The sequence below is a fragment of the Adiantum capillus-veneris genome, chromosome 9, assembly GCF_014529385.1.
Source record: "Adiantum capillus-veneris isolate H3 chromosome 9, ASM1452938v2, whole genome shotgun sequence".
Classification (NCBI taxonomy): Eukaryota; Viridiplantae; Streptophyta; class Polypodiopsida; order Polypodiales; family Pteridaceae; genus Adiantum; species Adiantum capillus-veneris.
This window is the reverse complement of record NC_140939.1, coordinates 138,084,576-138,107,896: the sequence shown is the minus strand read 5'-3', so window position 1 is coordinate 138,107,896 and position 23,321 is coordinate 138,084,576. Positions and strand designations below refer to the sequence as shown.

The 23,321-nt window shown below is 41.4% G+C and overlaps 2 protein-coding genes across 4 annotated transcripts in view; one reads left to right on the top strand and one right to left on the bottom strand.

Annotated features, from left to right (window-relative positions):
• LOC147451245 (uncharacterized) overlaps nt 1-4,980 on the top strand; it is a 51,844-nt gene extending 46,864 nt beyond the window's left edge. The window contains exons 2-5 of one of the 2 annotated variants that reach the window (XM_086520215.1): nt 3,426-3,476; nt 3,666-3,799; nt 3,900-4,000; nt 4,513-4,980. In XM_086520215.1, coding sequence (XP_086376341.1) covers nt 3,426-3,476; nt 3,666-3,799; nt 3,900-4,000; nt 4,513-4,778 — 552 coding nt within the window. In that variant the 3' untranslated portion in view covers nt 4,779-4,980. The remainder of the gene's footprint in view (nt 1-3,425; nt 3,477-3,665; nt 3,800-3,899; nt 4,001-4,512) is intronic. The other variant, XM_086520216.1, reaches the window with a different exon arrangement.
• A 2,891-nt stretch (nt 4,981-7,871) lies between these two features.
• LOC147451244 (uncharacterized) overlaps nt 7,872-23,321 on the bottom strand; it is a 107,467-nt gene continuing 92,017 nt past the window's right edge. Inside the window, exon 4 of one of the 2 annotated variants that reach the window (XM_086520213.1) lies at nt 7,872-8,279. In XM_086520213.1, the coding sequence (XP_086376339.1) occupies nt 8,205-8,279 (75 nt within the window). In that variant the 3' untranslated portion in view covers nt 7,872-8,204. Of the gene's footprint in view, nt 8,280-13,530; nt 13,745-23,321 lie in introns of those variants that run through there. The other variant, XM_086520214.1, reaches the window with a different exon arrangement.

The following is a 23,321-nucleotide window of genomic DNA, read 5'->3' as shown; positions in this document are numbered from 1 at the left end:
TTGAGAGAGAGAGAGAGAGAGAGAGAGAGAGAGAGAGAGAGAGAGAGAGAGAGCTTTTGCTTTATTTCTCTCAAGAGATAGAGCTTGAGAGAGAGAGAGAGCTTTTGCTTGATTTCTCTCAAGAGACAGAGCTTGAGAGAGAGAGACAGCTTTTGATTCTGAAGCTTTTGGGCGTTGCTTTTGGCATCCCTTGTAAACCTTTAAATAAGTGGGCAGGCTTCCCACATCTCAGAGCATCTGGGCGCAGAGTCTGAGAGTGAGCCTCCCACTCGCTTGTACTTTTGCAACAGATTAATATAAAAAGAAATACCAAAAGGGGCGCCAGTCTTTGGGGCCAATATTTCTAGGCATGGAACTCCGCCGCAGGCCAGTGTCGAATCAATTGTGAACTGTGATCTGTTTTGAAGTGAATTCTTGTGGTGTCGCGGTAGAATCTCGACTTGGAGTGACCAAGTCTGTTACAAGTCGAGCTCTAGGAACCGTATCAAATGCTTTGCGAAAATCCACAAAGGTACAGTAAATCCTCTTACCATGTGATGTGTTTTCCTCAATAACAGTCTAAGTGTCAATATATGATCAAGAGTTGAAAAGTCCATCCTAATACCTGCCTTGCCTGATGCCCAAATGCGTGCTCTCTTTGCCCATCTACACAACGGCTGCTGAATGGATGCATACAACCTAGCTAGTGTGTCCCCAATCATGATAGTACGGTAATTCATGGGTCTCTTGCTTTGAAGAAGGCACAATAGTAGACATGCTCCGAGTATCCGGAAAACCCTCACACATGGCTCAGTTGAACATTACTACAAGAAGCTTTGCAAGCATATCTATAACATGTATAAAGTGCTTCGCCATCAATCCATCATGATCATATGCTCTCCTGGTCTTCATCTTGTCAATGGCTTTCTTTACCATCTCATTGGTAAAGAAAGTGTATGTTTCTGAGCATGGCTCCGGAGGGTCAGGTAGAGACTGTTGTCTTGGAATTGTGTAAAGAGATGTTGCATATGCGCCCCAAATCTCGATTGATGTGATAGCCCTAAGCCGGTGGAGGGGAATGACACCGTATCTGGTAATACACTATGCACTGACATGTATAATGCATCTTCGTGTCTGGCTCTATATGGCATAGGCAGCATATCCTGCTAGTTGTTGGTATCCCTTTGAATCTACCATTTTCAATCCCAAGCTGGTGCGAAGATGTCTGTATTTGACCAATGGCACACTGTAACCCATGGGATAGATGTGTATCCATATAGCTAGGTCGAATCACAAACCCATCCCCTGTGAGTTGGAGAAGATGCTCTCTATAGAACGCCATCTTTGTGTCCAACTTCTGTGTTGGTTCTATCCACGTCCTCCTGGTGTCCAACTGGTCAGGTCATGGCGAATGAGTCTAGTAATCTCCACCCTTGGTATCTATGATCTCTCGGCTGATTAGAGCCAAGGCCTCCATGCCACACGAGATCATTAGAACAGAGTTAGCAGCCCCCCTATGGAGATAGAGGTGCTTACCAGATCAGTTTCCTTTATGCACGGCTTATGGGATACTACCAGAGATAATATGCCAGATTGGCCCTTGAGTCCTCCAAACAGTTAGCTTTACAGGGGGACACATCATGCTAGTATGCACAAATGTCATTATGGTTCCAGATACATGGCTTCAGCATGGACAGCTTGCCTTCCTTCCAGTACTCCCTTGATGCACCATCGCTGTCTCTTACACGGGCCTCTCCATATGTCTCCATCCATTCTGACCCACAGAGGATCTCCAAACCTGAACCCCATAGAAGCCAGAGCTTTGTTTGGGGTTATTGGAACCTCGGCCCAACGAAGACTACCCCAAGATAAGTGTATGCATCTGTGTACTCGATAGTCTCCTGACCATAAGTGAATGTAGGTGCTGATCTCCTGATCCACTGTGGTGTGGCGTTGAACACCATAACCTTGGTTTTACTAAGGTTTACAGACAATCCACTATGCGTCGCAAATCTCTATAATGCATCTAAATGTCGTTGCATACCCTCCGGTGAGTCAAAGATCAACACAATATCACCAGCATATAACGACAATGAGAGAGGACTATGCAGCGTGCATGTTCCCTTTAGTGTATGCCTTGAGAGTGGAACTTATCAAGAATGTTCAGACATTAAATCTTCTCTTTTGGGATGGTTTCATGTATGTCTGACATGGTTTGGAGAGTTTGCATTGGAGCAGGGCCTTCTCTTCCACATTGGTTCAGCGGTCTCCTCGTCAAGCGTATTTTCTTTCCCAAAAAGGAATTTGCCAAGTGCATCAGGTGGTGGATGACATGGATCGTGTTCTTTTGTTCGCTCATGCAATGTCCGTTTTCGGTTAGGTCTCCACTATTCTCCTTTCTGGTAGGAAATTCAAAGGATGCTTGGTGATCACTCGCCCATTTCTCCTTTGGATATGGACTCTCGCTTCTCTGATTGGAACCTTGCTTCTACCAGATTGGATTGCATTTCAGCTGGCAATGTTTATGCCCTCCTGCAATCTGATGTGTGGATTGTGCATCATGGTAATTAGCTGTGGTCACTCTCCGAGTCATCCTTGTGGTGGCAACGAACATTGTCCAGCATTTGGCAGAGTCATCTACCTTTGAAGGAACTTATTTTCTTGTGGCGCTGCTTGGTGGGAGCCCTACCTGTTGGCAGTGTATTACATGCACGGCATATTGCGCCTTCTCGCTGCCTCAGATGCCTTAATCCGGCGAGACTGTGCCACATCTATTGTGGGGTTGTCACTGCTCCAGAGCTTTCATTCGACAAGTGTTGGCTGCTCTTCGGCTGCGTTTTCCTTCCGGCATTTTTCACAGACAATTTTGGCTTTGTGGGGTGCTCTAGTCTCCGCAATCTCGGTTTACAATGTTCTTTACTTGGGTCAGATTTTGGGTTCTGTGGGCTATGTGGCACCATAGGAACTCATTAATGTTTCAAGGCACTGATGTTGATCCCTTTCCCTATTTCAAATTGTCGCTTGGTCAAGCGTTGCATTTCGCTCATGATACTGGGGACATCACTCTTGATGCCTGCAGGATTTATTTTGACTGTTTCTAGCCTTCAGAGCCTCATGGTCCTCTGCTTTTTGTATCTCTTCTTTTTCGTGGGTTTTCCTTGCTTTGAGGTTTCCCACTTGTAAATTCTATCAACAAGATTTACAAATAAGAGTATGTCAGACATGGTATGACCTATTTGTGATGAGTGGATCTGTTAGTGATAGAGTGATGGCTTCTTGTTTTGTGTAAATAAAAGTTGGCTTCATGTAGGGGTTTTGAATAGGATCCATTGTAGTCTGTCTCACAGATGAAGTGTTCTGTTTTTGGAGCTTGCCTTGTTCTTTTAATTGAAAAGATCATATTCAATTTTGACAAATGTGGTGATGGAACTTACTGACATTTGCAGGCTTGTGGAGCTTTTATTGCGCTGGTTGCAACAGCCATTCCAACTTTAAATGTCAGTGTACTTAAAGCGAGCCTTTTTTCCTGGTACTAAGTGATGTTGCTGAGTGTATATTTGTGAATGTGATTTAGTACCATTTGGTGAGATTTTTAGAAAACAAGGGTTTCGACAGTGGAAGAAAATGCTGAAGAGAAGATGTTTTACTGGCCGTATCTCTTATGAGGATATTCTGTGGATTTCCAGGCAATGAGAAGGGCAGCAGTGGCATTAGAAAGGTTGGCAGATACTGCACGCGAAGAGTTGCCAGGAACCATGGCTGCTGTAAGGCTATCTGGGATGGAGATCAGTGATCTCACGCTGGAGTTGAGCGATTTGAGGTATAGGCAGGCGTTAGTTTGTGCATGAGTTTAGTTTGATACTCACATTGTGGACAACCTCTTAAAAGCATTCTGTCCGATCTTACATTTTGTTTTATAGCCAGGAGATTTCTGAAAGTGTAAGGAGTTCTGCTCGAGCTGTACGTGCAGCTGAGGTGGGAATCCGGAGAATGGGATCAGCGGCTGCGTCTCAGACATTGTGTATGTTCGAAGATGTTTTATAATGAGAGCTGACGGGAGTGTATCTAGGTTGTAATGTGGGAGATGTGGCATGCATGGCTTAACACATTCAAGTTTTGATAGGAAGAAGGATTTTTTTTTTTGAAATAGGATGATGTTATCTATATTAAGATCAATATGGCCTGCTATGTTCGTTTAACTACACCCCCATTGGGCATGGAAGCATAGCCGGCAAGGGGAAAAGAGCCTTTGGCATCCTGCTTGCCCCCCTTGGAGCCTCCAGGTGACACTCCAAGGGGGGCAAGCCGACGGCTTGAGACTCTTTGCCCCTTGCTGCCTCTAGCCCGACCGGCTCTAGCCCAAAAAAGTGAAAAGTAAAAGCTGATCTTGTCTGGTGGATGACTACCTAGTAAAATGAGTTAATAACTTGCACTTGCTTAAATGTAGGTGAATTTGGGATTTTCTTTGATCATGTGGTGTTCATACAACACTTTTTGTAGGACTAATGCATTTTGTTTTAAATTTTTGGGCAGCAATACTGCAGGAGCATGCAAGCGTGCCTGTGGAGGCCGTTAGGCCGGTAGTAGCTAATGCAGCTGAAACTACAAGGCAGGCGATGTCACAAGCGCACAAGGCTGTCTTGGGTCTCGCTGGTATGCCTGTTCTATCTAACTGGATTCAGAAGAAGAAATTGGAAGAACAGAAGAAAATTGAAGAAGGCATGAGCCGAAGCATGAAAGTAGATTCGAGTAGTGAATTTGACAAATCAGGTGACCAAGATTTGATGGCGGACTGTTGATTGGCAAACAAGCTAGTGAAGTCAATAAACATAATCGAGTAGACAAGGATGATATATATTGTAAAATCGTCTAATCCAGATAGCATGTATACATATTCTTTGTTGGCACTGCCTTCTGAGAGAAAGGTAGTGATGATGTGGAGCTTTTTAGAGCCAGTGTACAGTGGACATTAAAATAGCAAGGCTTGTGCTCTTTCTATTCCCTCTTTCTGGCTAGATTTTATGCAAATGTCCAGTGGCCAAAAACTGAGAAAGCTGAACAAAATTGCAAGGTGAAACCACCTTTGCTAAAGAGAATAAAACGTGCCGTGGCGGCCTACTAAGTGGAAATAGAGAGGGAACTCTTCAGAGGTTCTAGAAGATCTGCTCCTTGAACCGCAACGCAAGGAGAAAAGAATCTTGTGGCAAAATGCTCCACTTGCTCAAAAGCCTGCCATAGGAGAAGCTCAACCAAGCTGAACTTGACAAGGGAGGCATGCGGAAGGAGGGATCCGCCGTAGAAGATTGGGAGAGACTCGGAGCCCCCCTCCCCCCCCGGAAAGGGAAAATATGGTATAAAAAGAAAAAACCCTTGTTGGGGGGGGGGGGGGGGGAGGGGGGGGTGCCATTGTATAATCATGTTGCCATACCACATGAGTTCAATAGGAGGGTTCTTTTTGTTTTTCAAAATTTAAGCAATTTGATAGAGATACATTAACAAGAGGGGTTATGTAAATCCATTTGAAAAAAAAACCCGTTGATTCATAAAAAAAGAGGGGTCAATCTATTCATGTCAACATTTTAGCAAAAGGGTTTTAAGTACCCTATACACACACACACACATATATATATATTTTGGGGTTTGGGTTTGGGTTTGGGGGTGGGGGGGCTTCTTAATAATGGACCCCCAAAGGAAAAAACAAAATATTGAATAATGAAAGGGACTTGTCATACAACCCAGCAAGGTAGAAGAGATCAAAGTCCACATGTTTCAGACGGTTGGAACACTGAAAGCACTTTGAAAACAAGAACAAAGTGAGTGCACAAAACATCAGGAAAGTAGGGCGTATGGGAAGAAATCAAAAGCCTTTGAAAGACCAACCAAGATGGGACATTGCAAAGTAGGTGTTAGGGCATCGAAACTGTGACAAAATAATTTGTTGGGGATCTGTTGTTCAAAAGGAGGGGTTTTTTATTTTTCAAATTTTATGCATTTTAATAGAGATCGGTACATTAACAAGAAGGGTTTTGTAAATCCCTTTGGAAAAATACCCGTTGATTTATCGAAAAAGAGGGGTTAATTTAGTCATGTCCACATTTTAATGAACGGGTGGATAGATGTGCGTCAGTTTCACCTAGAACTTAGCGGAAGCGAAGTTTATTTCATAAGTCATTTTAATGATTTATTTTATAGCTTTGTCTTCCAGTTTTGCCTTACCTAAGCCTTAAGGGATTTGTAATTGGAAGACTTGCCTATAAAGGAAGACCCCGACCTAGCTATTCCACAAGTTTACAGATAGCCATGCTGGGACCAACAAACAAGGAAGGTGTCAAAAGACCGACCACACGCCAAAGGGTCTTGCAACCATCAAAGTGAACTAGTTCCTGCTTTGGTTATGTCAGAATATCTCTTGTTGGCTTGCATGAAACTGCACAGGAATCAATGTTTTGATGTTTGCTGTAGATGAGTATTAATGCATTCAAATGTCGTCATAACAGGTAACAAAAGAGAGCTTGCTCAAGGAGTCGATACTCTTTTGTCCTTGTTATTTGAATAGCCAGAGTAGAGCCTCATGTATATTGATCTGTCTCATAGGGCGACTTCAGGCTCTAGAAGCCAATAATAATGCTCCTCTCTCTCTCTCTCTCTCTCTCTCTCTCTCTCTCTCTCTCTCACAGATCTTTGAGGTCTCTTGGGATAGTTTCCTACAACGTTAAAATCCTCTACCTTCTCATCATAGTGATTGGACTTCCAACCCATCCTTCTAGCCAACCTTGTGTCTTCTACGGAAACTCCTGTGATAAATGTACCAAATAGAGCCTTTGTTGAAGGCAAATTCCATGTAGTAATTGGGATTGAAAACTACCCCCATAGGGACTATCTCCTTCCATGTAATATCTGTACTAGTAATGAAGCAAAATATAAACCAAATGATGAAGGTGGGGACTAGGATAAAAGAAGAGTATCCACGTCCTCCGAAACAATTTGCTTTCCCATCCAAAGTATCTCCAGCTTCTGTGCTTACATAATGTCAATGTTTTCTCTTGCATTTAGCATAAGATGTATCTAAGTTAGTAGTCAACTGTATTTGCAAAGCAACATATGGCATGTTCCTTGAAGCACAAACTATTCGAAGACTAATTATTTCTTCCATCCTATAACATCTTCTCGATAAGGTTTAGATTTTCTTTGTAAGGACTCTAGCTACGTTCACAAACAAATCCATATTGATTCCACATATACTCTAGAGGCTTGAAAATTTCATCTACTCCCATCTTGTGTGGCCTATATATGGTCTATAGTGGATACATGTGACATTGCTTCCTTTTGGCATGTTTCTCCAAGCACTCATCACTTCCATGACATTCTCATGTAATGCTATGGGCCAAACTCCTATATAAAATTGTGCAAATAAGGCTTTGAGAAACATCATGCATCCTGGTCAAAGTACGATCCATTGCTTTTCTATATGAAAGCTTTAAAGCTTTGTTGATTTTGCAAAACAATGTTGCAAGAGAAGGCCATTGAGAACGAGGATAGCACATAGTAGTGTAGCATTCCTTAGCGAGGGCACATCAATTGTAAATTTGTATGAATAGGCTCTACCATCGTCAAGTATGATGCATGAACAGTTGTAGATAGCTTAGTCAAAGTAACATTTTTTTTTTCAAATGACAAGCAATTATATGAAGATACAAACAAAATACACTAGACCAGCTTAAACCCACAAGTTTGCACAAATTTCTATATTCAATCACTACAAATAATTTCTCATTTAATTGTATATATTCATATTCTTCCCCTTCAAATTGTTGTGATTGTAATGCCATGCATTGACTTTTGTAGGACTAATTTCAAGGGATGCCAATTTGACCATGTGGTAAAATACAACCACAAATGACATCAAGGCATACAAGAATCTCCCTCAAAGTAAATTATCTCGAACAAAGGGACATTTCAATGTTTATGGATAGGTTTGCATAGTATTGCTATTTAGAGATACAATTTGTGGCTTGTAGGCATACCCATGGGAGTAGAGATTGGCTTGTTGTTGGCCATACAAAAAGCCTTACACAATTCTTGGACATAACATTGTTGAGATGCCCCTTTTGCCACAACTCAAAGTAGACCAATTTCAAGTGGTATTTTTTATAGTGACCTAAGTTAAATTACTTTGACCATGAAAAATCTTCTTAATCATGCGTCTACAACATCCCGTTCAAGCATCAATGCAAACACCCTAAATCATACAATTCTAGTTTTTTCATATGCGCAAATATTCTCAACCAAGAATGTTTTAGCTGTTTAGCCAACAAAAGAAATCATCAGTCTGTGTTTATGGTTAAGCTAATGAGGTTACCTAACATGCTATTTGTTAGTTTTGCAACACACCTCTTACTAGTATAGCATCCAATCAAGAAAAGCACAAACTTGGTTTTTACAAGAAAAAAGAACGAGCATTAATTTGACCATGTGGTTGCATATATCCAAAGGGAACATTAAAATGTAGGTAGTTAAGACTAATACATAGAATAAAATGTCTTGACCACGAGAGAGCTTCTTACACTCAAGGCAACGACCTCCTCTTCAAGCATTAATGCTAACATCCTCTTTCAATATTTGTCATATTTCAATGTTTTAGCCCCTAAGCTAATTACTAACAACGGTAGTTTGCATTTGTCTTCGGTTTAACCAATACCATCCCCCTTTCAGGAGGATTGATGACCCACGATCATCGAGGAATGTGGGCCATCCGTTTTGAGAACAAGGATAACAAAATATGGTGCAATGAGTCCCTAGAGTCTAAAGCTTTACAACCACAACCCACACTTTGGGACCCCCTTGTACACTAACGTGCATCTTCTCATAAATAGGCGTAATAACACGATCATAAAGGATAATACCTTGACATTGTTCACACACAATCTACAAAATAACTCGTGTTCACATCACACACACAATTTAGATTTAGTTCCCAATGAGTTTACAAAAACTTAGTTCACATTGAGATTACATTCAAAATTAGATTGTCCCTAGAAAATCTTAATGATCTGTCAAATGACCATTGAGCCCTCATGTAAAGGGTGATACTTAGTCCCTAGGATGTGTCACCTCTGCACTCCACATTCATCCCACCGCCCAGGGTTCTTGTGGCTTTTATTGACCAAAGGTGTGGTAGTGATAAAGGGTTAATGTAATCCCACGAAAATATACCTATTTGTGTTACCATATATATGTGGTAGTAATGTGTGTGAACACAATTAGGACGACCGGGGCGTTCTTTTCCTCATTAGGAGGTTTAATCCCTGTGCATTGTATATACGCCCATCACTCTAGGGCTAATTTATCTTTCCATTGTGCACTAAGAAATACTACTCTCTGTTGTGTGCCTTGAGCTTCTTCATCCTCTCTAAGTTGTGTGTGTTTCCCTTCAACCGTATTTCCAACAATTGGTATCAAAGCAGGTTGCGTCCTCCTGGGCATAGTCGTCAACATCGCCAATAGCCACCTTCTCGCTTTCTCCGATTTGGCTGAGCTTTGGTGAGCGTCAACAAGTCCATTCGGACTCATTCGACCTTCATTTTCACTACAAGTAGTACTGTGCAAACAATTTTATGCTTTTGTGAAAAAAAATTGTCAGTGTAATTTTTTGCATAATAAGTCCCTTGACTCTTCTTTAGATTGTGCTATATAACACGTGTCAGTGCCGCCTAGTTTCTCCTCTTTGCAGACAGTTTTCACATCAAGTACAAACACTTGCCAACATGGCTGACAACAACATAGATGTATTCAAGATGTTCACTGCTGAGGATAAACTAGATGGGGACAATTACCCAATGTGGACTTACATGATGAAACATGTTCTTGTGTCAAAGGGCGTTTGGAATGCTGTGCAGGGTATTGATGTACGTTTGGATTTTGTGGATAGAGGCCTTGTTGAGGATGTTGCACGTTTTGGTGGCAAGATTGTTGCAGTTAGAGCTATTTTGCCTACGGCTGAGCAGACTCGTTAGGATGTTAAGAGATGCACAGGCTCATGTATTGATTGCATTGTCTGTGAAGCGCACTATTACTCCTCATATTCGCTCACCTAAATAAGCTAAACAAGCTTGGGATATTTTGGCTGGTCTTTATGCAAGTCAGAATGAGACTAAAATTGCATTGTTGTGTAAAGAGCTTGAGTCGAAGATTATGCATGAGAAAGATGACATGACCACTTTCCTTGCTAGTATCAAGGATATAAATAAGCAACTTATTTCTATAGGCGAAGTCATTTTTGAGAGTTTTCTTGTGCAGACTGTTCTTAATGCTTTGCCAGATTGTTACAAGGCTTTTGCTAGTACTTGGAGACTTATGACCCAAGGAAATCATGATGTTGTCAAGTTTGATGCATTATGCACATTGCTCTTGTAAGAGTCACTTTCAAGAAGAACAGGGCTAAACAACATGTAGTTGAACAGGATTTTATTGCTGCTCAAAGAAAAGGTGATAACAACAATGTAACCACTTCTCATGGTCCTTCACTGGGTGGCAAATCACCTGTTTCTAATGCTTCTGCTAGCAACACCTCATCTGGAAATTTTGGTGAAAAGGGCAAGAAGAAGATTTGTTGCCATTATTACAAGGCCAATAATCACTTGATTAACCAGTGTCCTAGATTGAAGGCAAAAGAGGCCAAGAAGAAAGAGACTGGTTCCACTACAAGTGCAACGATTATAGAGTCTTCTGTGAAAGGAGATTGTGATGTTGATGTAGATGTAGAGTGGGAATTTAGTGCAGAGTGCACTTATGATCCTTCTATCTGTGATGCTTGTATGTCAATTGTTGTAGATTCATATGTTTGGTACTTTGATACTGGTGCTACGAATCACATTACCTCACATCGAGACTTGTTTACTCTCTCGAGGCTGTCCCTTATGGGAATATAATCACTTTATCCAACAATGTCTCTTATCCGGTCCAAGGAGTTGGAAAGATTGTGCTGACTGATGCGAATGACACTTCTTTCCCACTTGTTGATTAATTTTATGTACCTAGGATAAAAAAGAACCTTTTATTTGTATCTGCACTTGCTAGACTTGGTCTTGTGAAATTTGTGGATGACAGATGTACACTTCATGATCTCAGTTTGGTGATGAAATTGTTGCATTTGGCATTTTGTACCGTGGCCTATATAAACTCACTTTGTATGACAAGTGTGGTCAGAACTTTACAAATTTGTGGATTCAAAGGCTGATTCAGATACAAAACTTTGGCATGCACGTTTGGGCATCTAAATTTTATCAGTTTGTTGCGTTTGCAAAAATCTGATATGGTTGCTTCTTTGCCGCCTCTTGAAGCACCTGTGAAGCATGTTTGTGAAGGCTCTATTTTGGGTAAGATGAAGCGTTTGAAGTCTCCAAAGGATGGTTCAGCTAGTGCTACATGCAGATTGTAACTTGTGCATAGTGATGTTTGTGGGCCTATGCGAACTCCGTCCTTGGGCAATTACCTCTACTTCGTGACTTTCATTGATGATGACTCTAGGCATGCATGGGTGTATCCACTTAAAACTTAGTCCAAAGTGTTTATGTGCTTCAAGAAATTTCTGGCTATGGTTGAAAATGTCTCTAAATGTACTATGGGCACCCTCCATTCAGATTGAGGGGGAGTATATGCCTCATGAGTTTAATATATTTGTGGCTAGTCGTGGGATGAAACACCAATGTACAATGTTGTATACATCTCAACAAAATAGTGTTGCTGAATAAAAAAACATGTCGCTTTTTCCTTGTTTATGTGATGTAGCGGAATCTCTATCTTTTGATGAAGCACACAATTTTGAAAATTGGGATGGCTGCCATACAATCAAAATATGATGCACTTAGAGAAAATGACACATTGGACTTTATGTCATTTGCCTCTTGGCAAAAAGGCCATTTGTACAAAGTGGGTTTACAAGTTAAAACGTAAGCCGGATGGTGAGATTCATCGCTATAAGGCTCGACTTATTGCAATAGGTTATGCACAACAGAAAGGTATAGATTATGAAGAGACTTTTGCTCCCACTTGTCATATGACTACTGTGGGTTTTTAATGCGCATTGGCAGCTCATTTGGTTGGGATGTACATCAATCAGACATTGTTACTGCTTTCTTGAATGGTGATATATTTGAGGAAGTTTATGTGCATTGGCGCTGAGCTCATGGATGTACATCAATCAGACATTGTTATTGCTTTCTTGAATGGTGATATATTTGAGGAAGTTTATGTAACGCAACCTCGTGGTTTTGTCATAAAAGGACAAGAAGATAAAGTGTGCAAATGTAAGAAAGCTTTGTATGGGTTGAAGCAGTCTCCTCATACTTGGTATGAAAAAGCTGACACTCATTTGTTTAAACGGGCTTTCATAACAATCCAACAAAAAGCACTTTGTATGTTAAGCGTGAGGGTGATGTACTTCTCATCGTCGTCCTTCATGTTGATGATTTGCTGATCACTGGACTAAACAAAACACATATTGCTGAATTTAAGGCTGATCTGAATGCTACTTTCAAGATGAAAGATTTGGGGCTGTTGCATCATTACTTGGGAATACAATTTAAGCAGAGTGATGGTGGTATTGCCTTGTGCCAAACAAGCTACATAGAGACATTGCTATGTAATTTTGGACTTGAGGGCTGCAAACTTATTGCCACTCCCATGAAAACAGGTTTGAAATTGAGTCTTCATGATGCTGGTGATCATGTCGATGTCAAGACTACTTTTTCAATTTTAATATGACTAAAACACTTTAATTGTGTAGGCGAGCTCCGCTCTAAGGTAATGCATTTGATCTAACGATAAGGCTTTGGCTTCACAACCTATGAGTTGTGCGTTCAAATCCCCGTGTTGGGTCCAGACACCTTGAGCTCACCTGCCATTGAACACTTGAGTGCATCCTCCTCCTGGGGTCGGTCACCCAAGGAGGAGGTTCCTAGCTTGTTGCTACAAGTTTCTTTGTTGTTCCTAGTACATGTGGCTCCGACTCCATGGTATGCGGCCCTTGCCCGACCATGTTTCATGGCTAATATTTGGAAGGAAATAAGCACCTCCCCCTGCAGGCCATCTGCTGTGTTGTTAACAAAAAAGGAAACTGTGTGTAGGGGGGCTCCGCTCTAAGGTAATGCATTTGGATCCTCTACCCTGGTGTATTTTAAGCAGTTAAGATTTCAAAATCTCAACTAGATTCAGAGATTGCCTTAAAGAAGAAAATTGGTCATATTTGACAAGTTTTGACGTAAATACCACCAAATGATTCAAATTTCAGCATGAGTGTGCCCCTTGTTTCCGAAGTTAGAAAAATTTGTTTTTAGCAAGCCCTTTGGTTACCCATTGACTGTAGATTGGTAGCTCCACATGGCAAAGCCGAATGGGCTGCAGCCTTGTGCTCTAACAGCACTGTGAGACCAATTTTCACAAAAAACCACGGTTCAGTGTATTTTCAACCGGCTAAAATTATAAAATCTTGGCTCCCTTGAAGAAACTGGTATTTACAAGTTTTAGTGTATGACAGAAGGATTTCACCTTTGTAGCCATTCTAGAAGTTTGCGAGAGCACCAAAATTCGCTTGTTAAGGCCAAGACATTCATGTGGAGTTCATAAAAGCTGGATGTCCAGAGGACGACATTGAATGTTGGTCCTGTGTTGGTAGATAAGTATGGAAAAGCTGGCAACAGAGAAGCCCTAGCACTTTATTTTGGACATACCCCTCTCTTAAAAGAATTGTAATTGCCCTCGATTACGCCTACAAAACGAACATAACCCGAAAACTAGTTTAGTAGACACTAACTCTTAACTACCGAAGCACTAGACAACACATATCTGACACTTGCACAAAGACAACAATCACCGAACATTCAAATCACTATCCCCGTCGAGATCTTAGATGAGAATCATAATTCATTGTAACGTATTTAGTAATCACATCCAGATCTCACCCATCTCTCGTGGATGTCTTGATTAACTAAATCTTGTTACTATCATATCCACATCACCTCTCTGGTGAACAAGACCAAAATGTTGCAATCATTTCGTCTTTCAAACATGCACTCAAACAATGCACACATGAGAGAGCACACATAACAGATTCAATTCTCGTCAAAGTTCTTCTTTTCATAAAGAAATATGGCAGAATACTATCAACCTGTCAGTATCCATGAAATCACAAAAGAAATCAGTGACTTTATTTTATTAGGTAATCTGTGACAAAGGAGCGGAGTAACCCCTCTCTTGTGTAGTCCCGACAGCACCAGATTCAACCAACTGATCATCGGGAGCTCTTGGAATAGTCGAAGCTAGACCAAAATCCTCAAGGTAAAGTTCCAAAATCTGAGGAGTATGTGCTAGCTCATCCATCCATTTCGCATCCAATGCCGGTCGGATAGTTCTTAAACTTGACTAAATACAAGTGTCACTTTACCTTTCACTTTTCTTTCCTTGTGAGCCAATATCTGTTCTGAAATGAGAATCTCCTTGGTCTCTTTGACTTCAGGTTGCTCCTCAGGCTCCCTGTCCACTGGCACCTCACCTTTGAAAGGTTTCAACAGACTCACATGAAATGCATTGTGAATCTTCCAAGTATCTGGCAACTTCAATCTGAAGGTTACATTACTTAGCTTTAAAAAAAGCCGCTCTTTACCCTTTCGTTTTCGTAGGCGTGCTTTTCCAAACAGTAAAAGCACCCAATCATTCTCCTTCAGCTGCAAGTAATGTTGATGCTTGTCTGCTGCCTTCTTATGCCATGCTTGATACTTCTCAAGAGCCTCACGCACCTTAGCAAAAGCAGCGTCCAGATCCCGAGTGTACTGATCTGCTTCAAAAATCTTATCCTTGGTGCTTAGAAAAGGTGGAACCTTCTTAACACCCTCCATTACCTCAAATGGTGCCTTCCCCATAGACGTATGAACCGTATTGTTGTAGTCAAACTCCACCAAGGGTAAATACTTTTTCCATTGAGCCTTTTGATCCAAAATATATGACTTCAACAAGTCCAAAACCACTGAATTGGCTATCTCAAATTGTTAGTTAGTCTGTGGGTGGAATGAAGACGAGAGTTGCAACCACGTGCCAATGTTCTCCCAGATTGCCCCCTCCAAAACAAACTCGTGAATCGGGGGTCTTTGTTTGAAACAATAGACTCAAGCATACCATGTAATCGAAAAATTTGCCAGACAAACAGTTTCGCCAAATGATCAGGCCTAGCTATCTTCTTTACCGGAATAAAGTAGGCCTGCTTACTAAATCTGTTGATGACTGTCTAAATGCCGTCATGCCCACTCTGAGTCTTGGGTAGATAGAAAAAAAAAATTTCAATGCTATGCTACCCATCCTCAAAGTTCTATGATGAATCGTCGAAATAGCCAAAATCAATGGCTTGTGTGACAACGCGTCTGCCACCAATTTCTTATGTCCTTGAACATGGACAATTTGGAAGTGAAATTGTGATTGAATATTAGTCCACCGCATCTGTTTTTTTGAAAGTTGCTTCTGAGATAAGAAGTAGCGCAAACTTTGATGATCGGTGAACGCAATAAAATTGGCTTTGAGCAGAAAATGTCGCCACTGTGTAAGAGCATGGATAATTGCCAAAAGCTCCTTCTCATAAATTTGTGCAAGCCGTTCAAGACGTTGTCGAGGGATTTGTGTTCGAAAGGTGAGCCGGGAAGGCGCGGAGCCTCTAGCTATGAGAGGTGTAAGAAAGAGAGTTGCAACAGACACAATCAATGTAGACGAAGGTTAAAACTGACAGCTTGGACAAGATTCTGAAGCTTGATTACCCAAAGCAGACAATTAACAATATTGCTGCTTTAATTAAATGTTAATTGAGGAGTTTAAGCTCCTTACATTGGTTTAACCTGCCTTAATTCAGATGATAATAGAGAAAATAACACTTCAACTATCTCGATGATGATAATGTTGAGGTCGATAATGATGATGTTGTTATGGTTTCCCATTTACCTTAATTGGCCTGCCAAGCGTGCCTCGATAATATTTCTCCTTCGTTCTTTCTCTGCTGCTTTAGAGAGAGAGAGAGAGAGAGAGAGAGAGAGAGAGAGAGAGAGAGAGAGAGAGAGAGAGAAATGGTTAATTATGGCTTATGGAAGAGATTATGACTTGGGTTATGGCTTCTTTGATTAGAGTGGCTATGGAAGCTTGGCTTAGAGTGGCTATGGAAGCTTGGCTTAGGATTAGAATGCTCAAAGCTTCTCCCCCCTAATATAGCAGCGTACGACAACTTAAATATCTCCTAATTGGTGCAGAATTATCCCATGTGCGTGAGACGCAAAAACGCTCAAAACGCCGTTTCCCTTGTCCTTAAAGCGGCCCGTTTTTACAAAAAGCCTTTTTTACAAAAAAATTACAGACTAAGACTTTTTCACCCTCCCTCATGTAGAGGTGTGAAGTCTCTCACACACTTTCCTTTTTACCACTGACCACATGTCTTCCTCTACCCAAGTTGCCTTGCACACTTTCCTTTTTACCACTAACCACATGTCTTCCTCTATCTAAGTTTCTTTTTCACATGTAGAAACTTTTTCTTCAAGCATGAAATATCTACGCTTAAGCCTCCATAACCATATAAAACATACACTTTCTGGATCTCCTTGCTTGTTCTCGAGCCCTGGTCACAGCTCAATAATTGTGTAAGCTTCAAATAGACTTTTTCTGCAACCCTTTGCTCTTTTTCCCATCATGGAAGCGGAGCCTCACGACAACGTGAGAATATCCTGCTCTTGTAAGCTATAACATGGCCCTCTTGCATCAAGACTACTCCTAGATTGCGACCACAAGCATCACAGTAGACCTCAAAGGGCTTTTGCAAGCCTGGCAAAGCCAACATTGGACCCGTTGTCAACTTTTCCTTGAGAGTCCAAAAGGCTACAATTTTCGACACCCCCCAAGAAAAAGGTACCCCTTTTTGGGTCAACACATGCAATGGAGAAGCTATTTTCACAAACTTTCGAATGAATTGCCAATAATAAGAGCACAAATCCAAAAAGCTTCAAACTTCATGTACATTTTCAAATCTGGCCAATCAGAAATTGTCTCAACCTTGGCCGGGTCCATCTTGACACCTTCCATTGAGACAATATGTCCCAAGAAGTGTATCTTTGGCAAGAAAAACTCACTCTTTTTCTCATTTACTACCAATCGATGCTACCGCAGTGCTTGGAAAACCTGTAGTGCGGTAGCTGGAAAACCTATAACAGATGGCGTCTGTGCTCTCCCTCACTCTTGGAGAAAACGATTATGTCGTTGAAAATGGTGCCCACAAATGATCTATACTCTCTAAAAATCATGTCCATTGAACGTAGCAAAAGCATTCATGAGACCAAAAGGCATCACCAAATACTCATACAAAACCAAAAGACGTCTCGAAAGATGTCTTGTAGACATCCCCAGGAGAAATTCCGATTTGATGATAACCACTCTTCAAATCAATTCTCCTCAAACAAGTGAACCTGAAGTCTGTCTAGTATATCATCGATCCTAGGAATAGGAAATCTGTTCTTGATGGTGATTTTATTGAGGGCTCTATAGTGAATGTACATTCTCCAAGATCTATCTTTCTTTAGGACCAGTAACATAGGCGAACAAAAAGGTGAAGTACTAGGCTGGATAAGACCCTTCTCACAAGGCTCTTTCACTTGGTTCATAATTTCTTCATTTTGGGATCGGCTAACTCGGTAAGGTGGCCGGTTTGGTGGCATACTGCCAGTAATCAAATCAATCGTGGGATCTTAAGGGCACTAAGGAGGTAACTATCCTATTAAGCCTTCAAAGAAACAGTCAGCTTGAGCTCGCAAAAAAAATATTGTCGTTCCTTCTCTAGGTCCGACAAATTTGACATTTTATTGTCATTCAACGCTTTTAAGAAGATCGAGTAAAAAACAGACTAGATTTCATTAATTTTGAAATGGTTGAAGCCGATACAAGTGGGACGGACTCACCTTAAAGTTTTACATCGAGAACTTACCCTCCTCATTCTTCAAAGAAGCTTTTCTACCCTCCTCATTCTTCAAAGTAGCTTTTCTCGCCCTATAGTTGACTATTGCATTGTTCTTGTGGAACCAAGGGATTCCTAAGAGGACGTCACACCCTTCCAAAGGCATGATGTAGAAGTCTCGTGCCTTGAATACCCCTGGCAATGCAACTTTAGTTTTCCAATGACAAGTGTAATGGCAATATCCCATCCGGGTGCTGCTAGAACTGCCTCTATCGGTGGTCCTATTTCCTCTGGCATGATTCAAAGTCGAGCCACCAAGCCGATCGATATGAAATTGGCCTTAGCTCCTCCATCGAAGAAAATAAGGGCTTCCTAGTCTAGCACTTTGCCCCACGCTCTGCAAAGTTCTATACTTTTATCCATCCGATCATGATCGGTCCCCATAAAGCCTGCTACCAGTCCTGCTTTTGTCTTGCCTTTCTTTGCACGCTCCTCTATTGCTCTGGAGCTCTCTGGATTATCCTCTAGCTGTCCTCTAGGTGCCTTGTTGGGACACCGGGGGTAAGCACATGCCCCTATTCTCCACAACCGTAACACTTCCTCTCCTTGTAGTACTCAACTCGCTGCTCAGCTGACAACTGAGGGCCTGAAGGTTTCTTTTTTTGAACCTTTCCTTTTCTTCTGTTACCGTTGTTCGAGTTTTTTCCGGTTCGAGCTATCAAAAGTTGATCAATGGGATACGTAACAGTACTCGCGTGCATTGCGCATGCCCCATTAATCGTTGCTTTTTGAAAGAAGAGGCCGGTAGAAAAGTATCCCAGAATCTTTGACAGTAGGTGTCCAATGTGTTTTCCTTGGTCATCCGCAGATGATTCCAAGCTGTGATCATGTCACATTCGTACTCCTTAGTGAGCCATGAAGAAGTCAAAGCTCGCTTGAACTGTAGCCACTTCATTGGTGCTTCCCTTCATAATAGTAAGATAGACCACCATGTTTGCGCGTTTCCCTTAAGATAAGATGCCGCCCTCCTAACCTTGGAGTGCTTTGAGTAGCGTCCTCCGAAAAAGCTGCATCTAACTGTTCGATGAAAGCGAAGGCCTTGTGGGTATCTCGAAAACCAAAAAAAGTATCAAATTGTAATGCTTGCCCTCCCTCCTTGAAATCCTTTGGCTTCTTGCACTTATCCTCCAAAAAACCGTACTGATTGGCTCTATAAAAATACATCCTTTTCGTAGAAAAATATGCTCATCGGAGTCTAAACTTTCAGAGGTGGAAAAGTCCTCGTCTGATCAGTCGAAACACTTGCGACATTGCTAGTGGGATCTTCTCTTCTTTGCCTTAATCTTGCTTTTGCTATGTCTCTAAGTCTTTCTCCTCTTCCTGCTCTTTCTGTCCTCGTCACTAGAGTCAGAGGAGGAAGAACTCTCTGAGCTGTCAGAAGAGGATGAGGATGAACTGGAAACACCCAAGTAGCCAGGATAGTCTGTTGCTCCACTCTATCTCCTCGGCTGCTTCTTGGTCTTCATGAGTCGACTGATTCACCTTTCTACTCCTTCGTCGAATTCATCCTTTGAATACACACTCTGAGTTGGTGTTGCTAACATAGGTGTCTTCTTCAAAGTTGACTTCAGAGGTGAATAGATGGCTGTACGCCATCGGGAATGAAACCTTTATGTACGTTAAGCACAGAAGGTGAATCACAATAGAAAACACTTCTACTTGAAAATAGAGAGAGAGAGAGAGAGAGAGAGAGAGAGAGAGAGAGAGAGAGAGAGAGAGAGACCAAACATGACACATGAAGGCGGAATTCCTTCCCTAGACACGTTGGCCCTCAAGACGAGCGCTATATTGTAAAAGATGGCCAATACAAGTTATTGTCATAAGTGCTCAAAAGCCTTCTTAATCTTCACAAGACTTGAGCCCTTTTTGTCTTCAAGAAATGCTCAAAGAGAGAGATCGCCCAAAAACATATGATTCCTATATAAGGTCTTTATGTAGGTAAAAGCCTAGCCTTTTGGGTGCCCTTTACCCTTGGCTTTTCAATTGTCCGACCTTTGGCTTTTCATTTTTCTGACCTTTGGCTTTTCATTTGTCCGACCTTTGGCTTTTCATTTGTCTGAAAGTAACATCATTGATTTGCTCATTCATTTGGAAACGACCATAGTATCGCATACTCAGCTATGGATAAAGTCTCTCTTTGCCCTTTTCCTTTCTGAGGCGTGCTTTCTCAAACTTGAGTAGCACCCAATCATTCTCTTTAAGCTGCATGTCTCTGCGATGCCTAGAGGCTGCCTTTTTGTGTTTTTCTTGAGACTTCCGCAAAGCCTCCTTTATCTTGGAAAATGAGGTATCAAGATCCTCCACAAAGCGATCTACCTCAAAAATCTTATCTTTGGTGCACAAGATAGGCAGAACTTTCTTGCCACCTTCAACAATCTCAAATGTGGCCTTCCCTCTCGGCATATGAACCGTGTTGTTATAGGCGAACTCCACCGATGGCAGATATCTGTCCCACAACGATTTGTGGTCTGAAACATAACACTTTAACAAATCCAGCACAACTGAATTTGTAATCTGTGACTGCTCCTCTGTTTGTGGATGAAAAGAAGAAGAGAAACTTGAATGTAGTTCTCAAATTCTCACATAAAGCTCGCCAAAACAGACTGGTCATCCTGGGATCTCTATATGAAACAATAGAAGAAGGCATCCCATGGTATCTAAAGAGATGAGTGATGAACAACTTTGCCATATGGTCTGCTTTAATTGTCTTCTTTACAAGGATAAAATGAGCTTGCTTACTGAACCTATCTACAACAGTCCATATGCCATCATGTCCACCCTATGTCTTTGGAAGATAAAAAATAAAGTCCATAGCAATACTCTCCCATGGTCGAATTGGAATTGGCAAAGATAGCAATAGTCCTGGTGTTTTATGTCTGTCATACTTCATTTTTTGGCATACCAAGCATGTACGCACAAAAGTGTCCACATCTACCTTGAGTTAAGGCCAAAAGAAGTAAGTATCAAATGCTTTTAATGTAGCCTCAATCCCACGATGCCCTGAAAAAGGTGGATTATGACATTCAACCAACACTTTTTGTCTAAGTTGTCGTGTGACACACAACTTAGTTGTCTTCATAAAAAATCCTTCTTTAAGAGTATAATCTGGAACAACCTCACCATCCTATAAGCTGTCTAAAAATCGGGATTTGTAGCATACTATTGTCGCATCATCTCTTGAATGCTTCGACTTTTATGCTTCAAGCAGTAATGATTAAGCTCCGTAGGAAATCCACAACAATACTTTTCAATCTGTTCTACAAGAGGAAATTGTCTAAAACATGCCACTGGATAGTACGTCTCCCAGTATCTTTAATTGTACTGGACGAGTGAATCTCTTTCTTCAGTTTGACTTGATTCCAAATCTTGAGGATATCCATTTTAAATTTTGCAGTCAGCCGTAATGAAGCCAAAAGGCCGTTTGAATCCCAGCCATGTTCATGGCGCCTCGTGTTGAGTAAGAAAAGTGTTCCACCATGTCAAAGCAGTTCCCTTGAGAAAGGATGCTGCTTTTTTGACGTTGGAAGCCTCTGTGAAGTGCCCACTTGAAAAAGCTACATCAAACTGTTGAATAAAGATGAGTGTTTTTTTTTTCTCATCTTGTTTGCCATCAAAGATGGAAAACTTTACACTTTGGCCTCTTCCTTGTAGTCTTTCAGGTGGCTCAATGGACTCAATCCATCAAAAGGAATTGTACGATGGAGATTATTCTATGTGTGTCCATAAGCATTTCCAAATCCAAGTGGCTCATCTACCATATGCATAGCAAAATGAACACTTGCTTCGTCTTCAAGATTTCCATAATGGGCATCATAGAAACCTCGTCTTTCTTGCAAATCATTAGCTGCTTCAGGAAACCAGATTGTCTTCCCATAAATCTGTTTGATCCCATCTTGAGTCGGGCCTTCTGTCTTTGACGTTCTGCTGTAGCCAATCTTTCTTGAGTCGTCCTTGCCAAAAGTCGTAGATTGTTTGCCTTCCACTGCTTTACCGCCATACCAAGATCCTTTTCCGGAATGAACTTTGAAAGCTTTGGATCCTTAGTAGCAACAAGAAACTATTGCATTAGTTGCATGGTTTCTGTTTTAGCTACTTCTGTATCATCCACCTCAGAGAAAACATCGTCTATAAGATCCTTCTCTTTGATGTCGTTTCCGAGCTCTACTTCTTCATTGTTGTTCTCCTCTTCACTTTTGTGAGAGGTAGACTCTGAAACCTTGTGCTTTGCTGCTGTGGGAAGGATCAGATTGTTCGTAGAAGAACAACCAATTGGGCTCTGATACCACTGAAACCTTTATGTACATTAAGCATAGAAGGTGAATCACAATAGCAAACACTTGTACTTGAAAATAGAGAGAGAGAGAGAGAGAGAGAGAGAGAGAGAGAGAGAGAGAGAGAGAGAGAGAGAGAGAGAGAGAAATGAAATGAAATGTTATATTAACGTCTTCAAAAGGCCAAAGTGACCTATGAGACCAGAAAGTTACAATGCGGTGTCTCTGATACTAAGTCAGATTGACAAAAAACAAATTAAAACTAGGATAACAAAATAAAAATACTGCGGAATCCTAAACTAAGCTGATAGGTGTGAAAGATGAAAGGCGTGAAATGTGTGAACTAAGCAGTACAATGTGTAGACAATATGGGAGGGAAGTAGAGATCCATCTTCATAGAGATTCATCTTCATCTGCGCTCTGGTCGACGAAAAAGTATGGCTCGAATCCTTTGCTGTAGCCTCCTTCAAAATTGTGTAGCTCCTCTTCTCCATCGGGGTCGTCTAGATCTCCCTAGCTCCAATGCTTGGTCTATGAGAATGCCAGTAGTGCGGGCAGACCTCTCCACTATTGGATGCTCCTCTGTCTGTTCTTCTGGGTGTACATTATCCAGTGTAAAGAAATCTGTGATCTGTCTCTGGGGTTGTCTCTCTTCATCTCTCCTCCGTAAAGTTTCTCTATGTCTGTGTAACTCGAGTAGATATAGCCCAAGACATCTCTGATCCTCATAACTCATGACCCTAGATAGAGGCCCAAAACCTTCTCTGAATAGACAATGAAAGCGGCCTCGTATCTCATAGTACATTGTGCAATGACATATGTAATGTACCTCTGTCTCTGGCTCTAGATGGCATAAGCGGAATATCCTGTTATCTGTTGGTGTCCCTTTGAATCTGTCAGTCTCAATCTCTAGCTGATGTAAGGACGTGTGTATCTGGCCAATGGCACAACTCAAACCATGAGAAAGATGCGTGTCCATATAGCTAGGTCGAATCACAAACCCATCCCCCGTGAGGTGGAGAAGATGCTCTCTATAGAAAGCC